Here is a 9,421-nt window from a genome sequence, read left to right as displayed (position 1 = left end):
CTTTGATGAATGCAGATTGATTTTCACTTACTATGCTTCCTAGCACATGTTGCATCATGTTAGTTATCTCCTTGGATATAATTTTGTAGATAACACTACAACAAGCAATAGGCCTAAACTCTCTAATATTGCTAGCATTTGGAATCTTAGGCAATAAAGTGAGCAAAGTGGTATTTAGAGCAGAAGGGAGGAAACCTGTCTGGAAGAATTCTTTGACTGCCTCCACAATATCATGCCCTATAACATGCCATGTTCTCTGGAAGAAAAGAACATTAAACTCATCTATACCGGGGGCTTTATGAGGATTCATGTCAAATAAAGCTGTTTTGATCTCCATTGCAGAATAAGGAGCTATCAGCCATTGTTGTTGCTCAAGAGTAAGAACTGGACCGCTTTTCACCACTTCCTTATCTAGCATAGGCAATGATTCAGCTGCAGCACCCATAAGTGATAATTAAAATACTAATTATTGTAAAAATACTGATAATTAAAATGAAAATTTCAATCATACATTATCACGTAAATAGGAAATCTCTTAGTGGCTTTAGTTATGATACATAACTAATCTAAAATGGCTTCACATTCGTACAAAATTAGATAATTGTAACCTGCCAAAATTAGGAAGCTTTACATAATATTTATCTTATATGTAATAGGAAAATGAATTTAATATGTAGTCTATTTACTACATGACATCTAAAATATCATTATTCAATATTTTCTCAAAATATAATTAGGGTTAGAAAATATATGAAGGTATCAGTATCAGTAAGAACCACATCTTTTCATGAGAATTGAGAACCATGCACAAATACATAAAATACATGAATAAAAGATGGTAAAATCATGAATAATTAAAATACGTAAAATACATAAGATTTAGATCATGTGTGTGTGTTATATTTAATTGTTCATGATCTGATCATCTCTTATTCGTATATGTATTTTATTTGTTTGTTCACACTTCTCAAATTTCACGAAAAAAAATATGATTTTCACCTGATCCTTTTACCTTTACATTATATGTTGAAGAATGAACACAATAGAATAAAATTTCTACAAAGACCGAAGTTTAATACCAGGAAAGTGAGTATGAAACTCACCTCAAGTCTCAGTACTTAAGTAGGAAATTATGCAGAAAATTCTCTTAATGACCACTTTAAAAAATTGTCTTTATATAAACATCTCCAGAATTATTGACTGTCTCAACACCATCAACAACATAATCAAGAAATTAATATTCACAATCAGGCAATGGTTCGAGAAGTAATTAGAAAAAAGCTTTACGATGCAGCAACGCTAGGTGATGCAACAACGTTTCAAGAACAACTCCAAGAAGATCCATATCTTCTCGATGTAGTTTCATTTCCCGATTCAAGAAATCTCCTCCACATAGCAACAAGAAGCGGACAAGCATCCATTGTCGAGGAGATATTAAGGATCAACCAACATCTAGCCTGGAGTTTGGACTCCCAAAAGTCGTCGCCTCTTCACATCGCAGCAGCAAAAGGGACAGTCGAAATCGCCTCAAAATTGCTAGCAATCGCCCCTCAGACGTGCTGGCTGCGCGACTGCCACGGCATGAATCCAGTTCATATTGCCGCCATGAATGGGCATGTTGAGATCTTGGAAGAGTTCATTCGACACGACCGTTTGCCTGCAACGGAGAAGGTGGATCACAGACAGACCGTCTTGCATTTGTGCGTGAAACATGGTCAGCTTAGGGTATTGCAGGTTTTAGTGAACCACTTTCGTGAGCTTGTCCATTTGCAGGATGATTATGGAGAAACAGTATTGCATTTGGCTGTTAGGTACAAACAAGTTGAGGTTAGTAAGTTGTCTACATCGACTTTCTCACTTGATTAATTGACTCAATTCTGGTTTTAAACATTTTTATAATAGCAAAGATTATTTAATCAAATATTGATATAATATTAGTATTATTTTTTTACTTGGAAAAATGATCTATTTGATTACACAACAAAAACAACTTTAGACAATCTTTAGTAAATTAATAAACTCTATAAAATTAATAAATTTCTCGCTCTCAACTTGGGTTAGTTAAAAAAATCATCAATTTCGATTAGTTTAAATCCCTATATGGGGACGGCTGAGTAGGATGAGATCCGGTGTCCCACAATTTTATATGTATCACCATGTTCCATTCTTATATCTATTATTTTAAAAATATTTTTTATTAAAATAAAATTTATTATAACACTATGAATTATACTTAAATTTTATTTCAAATAATTATTTTTCCAAATTTCGGTATGTGTATTTGGTTTAAACTAAAGCATATAAAATTAAAATTGAAGAAAAAACATATAAGAAAATAAGTAAAATTGAAAGTGGAACACGAAGTGGGGCATAAAATGTGGTACACTGAATCTCGTTCCCGGGCGAGGTATTAAATTTTTCCAAATTTCGGTATGTGTATTTGGTTAAACCTTTACTTTTTAAATATGAGTAATTCACCTTTATACTTCAAACTACTGACCTTTGATCATCTTAGATTGTTCGGTATTTGGTAGAAAACACTGGAGTTGAATATCAATGTTCAAGGAATTCCAATCGAGAAACAGCTTTGGACATCTCCCGCCAAAGCCCCCAAGACACAATTCAATCTGAGATAAGAAAAATCCTCGAACAAATAACGACAATAAAATTTTCAATTAACAAGGTGCCGATTGAGGTGGTGTTGGGGATTCTGGCCCTGATCACCGGCATGACGTTCCAGGCGGCGATCAACCCTCCCGGGGGCGTGTGGCAGGACGACTCGGCAACACACAAAGCCGGCACGCCGATCATGGCGTCTACCAATCCCGAAAAGTACCAAGAATTCATGAATGCTAACATGAGTGCTTTTCTTTGGTCAGTGTTCACAATCATAGGGCTCTGTATGCCGACGGAGAGGAAAATATATTTGTGGATGGCTATCCTTACCGGATTTTTTTTCTCGTTGGTATGTTTCTGCGAAAGTTTTACGACTTCCACATCGATGCTAAATCACCCAACAAAACATCGTTCTCTCATCATATTAGCTGCCATTTCCAGCTTCTATTTTCTTGGATTTGTTCCTTGCTACAGATACGGTCCACCCATGGTGTCCTCCTTCTGCAACTATGTTAGAGCTTGGCGTCAGAGTTAGTTAATCCAATATAAAAACTCAAACACCTGCCCTTGTTATCAACGTAGTTAGTCTTGCATTTCATGTTCCACTATATATATCATTACTTTTTTCAACTTCTACTGCTTTAATTTGATATTACACTTATTAATTAATTTAGATTCACTAATCCAATTAGCTTTCACAATTATTTTTTTAACATATTGTTAAGAGCTCAAATGGCAGGAGCTCTTCGAGTGAGCTCTGACTCCAAGATCAGAAGGATAAAAGCATAAAGAGAGAGAGATAGGAGGATATCACTGAATATTCATTTCATAATCCCAAGGAAAACAAGGTAATGTCCTATATATGGCCAACGGCCTTCTGGTAAAAAGCAAACTAGGATACTGAAAGAGGAGACAACATATTCAGATTTCTAACAAACTAGGGACCACTGAAATATCTTAATCTAACCAACCACATAGTCTTTCAACCTAATGGGCTGGTGCAACATTCGTTTGGGCCTCCCCTCTTCTTGGCGCTCCTCTTGTTGGGCTGTCGGGTCAGGTCCAGCATTTGTAACACTCCCTCCCGCTTCAGTAATCACCTTGTCCTCAAGGTGAAATTGAGGATAAGCATTGCGGAAGTCTTCCAAGTCCTCCCAAGTGGCGCTCTCCGGCGGTTCTCCCACCCATTGGACTAGAACTTGAGTGCGCGGCCCCTTCTTGCCCAAGAGCTGACGGTGAGAGCAGATGGCCAATGGGGCAGCAATCGGTTGAGAGTTATGTGACTCTGGGGGAAAATCACAAACGATCTCAGAGCTGTCACCTTTGAATGGCTTGAGTGCGGAGACGTGAAACACTGGGTGGATACGGCTGGTGGGAGGTAGCTCCAGGCGGTACGCCACTGGACCAACTTGTTCCGAGATGGTGAAAGGCCCATAGTATCGACGGCCTAGCTTCGGCGATACCCCTGATACAGAGACTTGCCGGTATGGCTGGAGACGCACCAGGACCTCGTCGCCGACATTAAACTCCAATTCGCGTCGCTTACGGTCACTGTTCTGCTTCATCCGATATTGTGACTGGTGCAGCGTGAGCTTCAATTGTTTCAAGAGCTGATCGCGCTCGATAAGAAGGTCTTCTACAGCCTGAATCTTCGACGCTCCCCTGACATACGGCGGAATAGAGGGTGGTAGGTGACCATACAACGCTTGAAATGGCGTCATGCGGATGCTAGAACAATAAGATGTGTTGTAGGAAAACTCTGCCCAACTCAAGTAGTTGGCCCAAGTCGTTGGCTTCAAGTGAGCGAAGGCTCGAAGATACTGCTCCAGGCCCCTATTAACCACCTCCGTCTGCCCATCCGTCTGAGGATGATAGGCGGAACTGTGGTGCAGTGAAGTACCCGATAGTTGGAACAGCTTGTGCCAAAACTTACTCAAGAATAGAGGGTCACGATCGGAGATAATGGACGCTGGAAACCCGTGGTGCTTGACGACGATTTCCATAAAGACGGCTGCCACGGAGGCAGCTGTGAAGTGAGCTGGTAGCGGACTGAAATGGGCCGACTTGGTGAGACGATCAACCACGACGAAAATGGCCGTGTAGTGGTGGCTTGGAGGCAACCCCGTTATGAAGTCCATAGTGAGATCTTCCCATACTTGGTTTGGTGCCGGAAGAAGTTGGAGTAGCCCGGCTGGCGGTTGGGTGGAGTATTTAGTCTGTTGGCATGTGAGACACGCCGCGACATAGGTCTCTACTGCTGCGCGCATTCGGGGCCAAAAAAATGTAGTGGCTAAACGAACAAGCGTGCGTTTAACCCCGCCATGTCCAGCTGTGGACGCGGCATGTGCTTCATAGAGGAGACGAGGAATGAGGGCAGAATCCTGGCTGATGCAGAGGCGGTTGCGGAACAGTAGCAGGCCATTTCTAACAGCATAATTAGAGTTCAGTTTCTGGGCCACAAATTGTTGGTGAAGTGAGATGAGGTCCGGTTTGGTAGAGTTCTCCTGGCGAAGGATGTCACTGAGCTCCGCTATGGGCATACTTGCAATAGTCAGCGCAAGTAGTTGCGGGGCAGAGCCGTTTTGATCCTCTGGTAGTCGCGAAAGGGCATCGGCAGCGCGATTGGAGGCGCCCGAGCGATATTCAATTCGGAAATGAAAACCCATCAATTTACTTACATAGCGTTGTTGCTCCGGGGTTTGAATCGTCTGCTGCAGGAGCTCCCTAATACTCTTGTGGTCAGTCCGAACCACAAAGAACCGCCCAAGCAAGTACTGCCTCCACTTTCTCACGGATTCGGTGATGGCGTAGAGCTCTTTCGTGTATGTAGATGCGGCTTGCAACCGAGGGCCCAATTTCTTGCTGAAGAATGCAATAGGGTGCTCTGCTTGCATGAGCACGGCTCCAATGCCCACATTGGAAGCGTCGGTTTCCACGATGAACTCCAAATCAAAATTCGGAAGGTGAAGGACCGGTACAGAGGTCATTGCCGCTTTAAGAGACTCAAATGCCGCCTGCGCCATAGAAGACCAAAGGAAGGTATCCTTGCGAAGGAGATCCGTGAGAGGAGCTGCAATCCCAGCATAGCCTCGCACAAAACACCGGTAATACCCCGTTAGCCCAAGGAATGCTCGGAGCTGTCTCACCGTAGTGGGTACAGGCCACGATTCCATAGCTGAAAGTTTGCTAGGATCAGCCTTTACATACCCTGCTGTCAAAACATGTCCCAAGTAGTCTACGGAGGATTGGCCGAATATACATTTAGAGAGCTTCAAACAATACTGATTGGTGGTCAAACAGTTAAAAACCACTTGAAGATGTAAGCGGTGAGTCTTCATAGATGCACTATAAACCAAGATATCATCGAAGAACACGACAACAAAGCGGTGAAGGTAAGGAGCAAAAATCTGATTCATAACAGATTGAAAGGTAGAAGGAGCATTACATAGGCCGAAAGGCATTACCGGAAATTCGTAATGGCCGTCGGCCGTGCGGAACGCCGTCTTGTGAATGTCCTTACTGTAAACACGAATTTGATGGTAGCCGGAATGCAAATCCAATTTAGAGAAGACTCGAGCACTGCCCAAGTCATTGAATAGTTCATCCACGGTAGGAATTGGGAAGTGGTCGCGCACCGTGACCGCATTCAGGGCGCGGTAATCGACGCAAAAGCGATAGGTACCGTCCTTCTTGCGAACGAGAAGCACCGGTGAAGAGAATGGGCTACGACTTGGACGAATGGTGCCTTGAGCAAGCATATCCCCAACCAACTTTGCCATCTCCAGTTTTTGGAATTGCGGGTACCTGTAGGGCCGCACGTTGACCGGCGCCGAGTTGGGCAAAAGATGGATTCAGTGGTCAATGGTGCGGTGGGGGGGTAACCTTGTTGGCTGCAGAAACAATTTTTGATATTGTTGCAAGAGATGGTGGAGCTCTTTTGGGCAGGAAGATGGGGAAAATGTTGGGTCTGGGCTGCTGTCCGTAGCATTGTTGGGCCTGGGCTCCATGCTTAACATTGTATGGGCCTCCTCAACACAAGAATTGGGCCTTATACAGATTTCAAAAATCTGGTCGACGTGTCCTTCAGCCACAAGGGTTTGCAACTGAGCAAAAGAAACTACCGGGGTTTCCGGCGCAGGGTCACCGCGAAGCTGCACTCGTTGCCCCTCATAATCAAATTCCATAAATTGCTCGGCATAATGATGCGTAACCGGTCCCAGATGTTGTAGCCACTGAATCCCCAAAACGATAGCTGGACCCTTAACGTCGAGGAGGTGGAGATCGATTACGAACGTGTGGCCTTGAATTCGGAGCGACACTGCTGGGCAAATATGCCGACACACCAAGAAATCGCCATTGCCAACATAGACGCGGAAGGGCGGAACATCGCGGATTGGCAATTTAAAGGAAGTTGCAATGGATGGTTGGAGGAAATTGTGGGTACTCCCACTATCCACGAGCACCCGAAGTTGATTGCCGTTTATGGATCCGGTGAGTTGCAGGGATCTAGGGGAAGAAGTCCCGGAGAGGGAGTGCAGACTAGAAACGTCAGCCACTGTGGTGTCGTCATTCACTTCATAGGGAGGGGTCTCCAGCGGGTCCATCTCACATTCATCCTCTGTGCCGACAAGGAGGAGAAATTTGCTGCGACAACGGTGGCCGGAGGACCATTTCTGGTCGCAGTTGTAACAGAGGCCGCGATCCCGTTTGTCTTTGATTTCCGAAGGGCTCAAACGCTTGATGGGAAGCTGTGGGGGAGGTAATGGTAGCAGTGGTGGGCGAGGTGGGCGAGTTGTTGAGGTGGTGGCAGAATGTGGTGTGGTGGAAGGTGGGGTCGAGAGGGGTGGTGGGCTTGAGGCCGGTGGGGTAGAGTTTAGAGGAGTAACTTTAATGGGCCACCGAGAGGGTGGTCGAGAGTCGAGCCTGGCTTCCTCGATGCGAGCCTCAAATGCTCGGGCAAGCGCAAAAGCTTCCCTGAGGGACGTGGGTTTAGAGATGCTGAGCTCACGACGGATCTCTGCCTTCAATCCCGTGACAAAGAAGCTGATTAAGAGATGTTCTGGGATACCACAAACTTGGTTCATCAGATCTTCAAACTCAGTCTGAAAATCAGCCACAGAACTAGATTGTGTGAGCTTGGAGAGGGCTCCTTGTGGGTCTGCAAATAGCGACGAGCTGAAGCGCTCCTTGAGAGCCGAGAGAAATGCCGGCCAAGTCGACAAAAGATTATTGGCTTTGGCCCACTGAAACCATGCCGCTGCTTTACCTTCCATGTGGAAGGAGACGATGCGGAGGCGAATTTCGTCGGGAGTACCATGGAAATCAAAGAATTCCTCAATGCGGAAGATCCACCCATGGGGGTCAGATCCATCGAACCGTGGAATATCCATCTTCATGGAGCGTAACAGTGGTGAGATATCAGTGAAATGTGGGGGAGGATCGGTGGTTGGGGGTGGCCGTTGGAATTTGAGCGTTGTAAAGCGAGTGTCAACAAAGGACATGAATTCTTTGACCTGGGCATTGGTAGCGAGGATTTGACTCTCGAGGTGAGCACGTAGAGAGTCGATGGCTGAGAGGATATCAGAACCAGACATGGTAGAGACTCAATGAAAGCACCAGTTGTTAAGAGCTCAAATGGCAGGAGCTCTTCGAGTGAGCTCTGACCCCAAGATCAGAAGGATAAAAGCATAAAGAGAGAGAGATAGGAGGATATCACTGAATATTCATTTCATAATCCCAAGGAAAACAAGGTAATGTCCTATATATGGCCAACGGCCTTCTGGTAAAAAGCAAACTAGGATACTGAAAGAGGAGACAACATATTCAGATTTCTAACAAACTAGGGACCACTGAAATATCTTAATCTAACCAACCACATAGTCTTTCAACCTAATGGGCTGGTGCAACATTCGTTTGGGCCTCCGCTCTTCTTGGCGCTCCTCTTGTTGGGCTGTCGGGTCAGGTCCAGCATTTGTAACACATATACTACCTCCGTCCACGAAAGAACTTCCTATCTTTTCTTTTTGGGATGTCCACAAAAAAACTTCCTACCTATTTTTGGACTATACCCCACTACTTATAATTACTTACTTTTCACTTTTTCACAACTCCAAATATTAAATATAACACATTTTCACCACTCCCAATACACTCAACAACTTTTTCTCTACTCTCAATACACTATAATAATTTTTTTCTTAAAACCCGTGCCACTCCCTCCTAAGAAGTTCTTTCATGGACGGAGGGAGTATACTATTTTGACTGGATACGAGTTTTAATAAAAAGTTAATGAATATTGTATTTTTAATATATATATATATAGAGGGTCCCATCATGTATAAAATGAGTGATAATATTGAATTAAGTGACTTAAGAAGAAATTAGGTTTAAGATTGAACAATGTTTATGTGATAATATTGAATTAAGTAACTCGGGAGGCGTTTGGTTTGGTGGATGAGATTGATAAGATTTATAGGATTTATTAGAAATAATATCATCAGCTTATTTTATGTTATAAGCTGAGTAGTGGTTAGCAGATTAGTTAGAAGATTAGTTGGTGTTATTGACGTGGCATTAGTTAGTTGTAACTAAATGTAACTTAATATCTTTGTAATTTGCTCTATATACCTTAATACTGGAATGAAAATTGAGTTTCCCTTCACCATTTTATGGCTTAATTTCATATCTTCAACATGGTATCGAGCCTCTAAATTCTGTAGATCCTCTCTTCTGCTTCCGCACAATTCTCTACCTTTTTCATTCCAGTTATGGCGTCTATCACACCAACTACTCCTCCACTACCACA

At 43.4% G+C, this 9,421-nt stretch overlaps 1 protein-coding gene across 2 annotated transcripts; it reads left to right on the top strand.

The window, feature by feature from the left end:
• Positions 1-1,157: 1,157 nt before the first annotated feature.
• LOC130995121 (ankyrin repeat-containing protein At5g02620-like) lies at positions 1,158-3,296 on the top strand. 2 transcript variants are annotated; one of them, XM_057920270.1, is made up of 2 exons: positions 1,158-1,827; positions 2,535-3,296. In XM_057920270.1, exons 1-2 carry the CDS (start codon positions 1,255-1,257, stop codon positions 2,634-2,636), a joined length of 675 nt encoding a protein of 224 aa, XP_057776253.1. In that variant the 5' UTR covers positions 1,158-1,254; the 3' UTR covers positions 2,637-3,296. The 2 variants fall into 2 exon arrangements, with proteins under 2 accessions (XP_057776253.1, XP_057776252.1); XM_057920269.1 differs by having other exon boundaries at positions 2,516-3,295.
• Positions 3,297-9,421: the final 6,125 nt, after the last annotated feature.

Source organism: Salvia miltiorrhiza, chromosome 7, assembly GCF_028751815.1.
Source record: "Salvia miltiorrhiza cultivar Shanhuang (shh) chromosome 7, IMPLAD_Smil_shh, whole genome shotgun sequence".
Lineage (NCBI taxonomy): Eukaryota > Viridiplantae > Streptophyta > Magnoliopsida > Lamiales > Lamiaceae > Salvia > Salvia miltiorrhiza.
Note: the sequence above shows the minus strand (reverse complement) of the source record. Positions and strands in the feature narration are given on the sequence as shown.

Coding starts and splice junctions, on each gene's coding strand:
- LOC130995121 (XM_057920269.1), top strand. CDS start 1,255: ATGGTTCGAGAAGTAATTAGAAAAAAGCTTTACGATGCAGCAACGCTA. Junction 1,828..2,515: donor TTAGGTACAAACAAGTTGAG/GTTAGTAAGTTG, acceptor TGATCATCTTAG/ATTGTTCGGTATTTGGTAGA.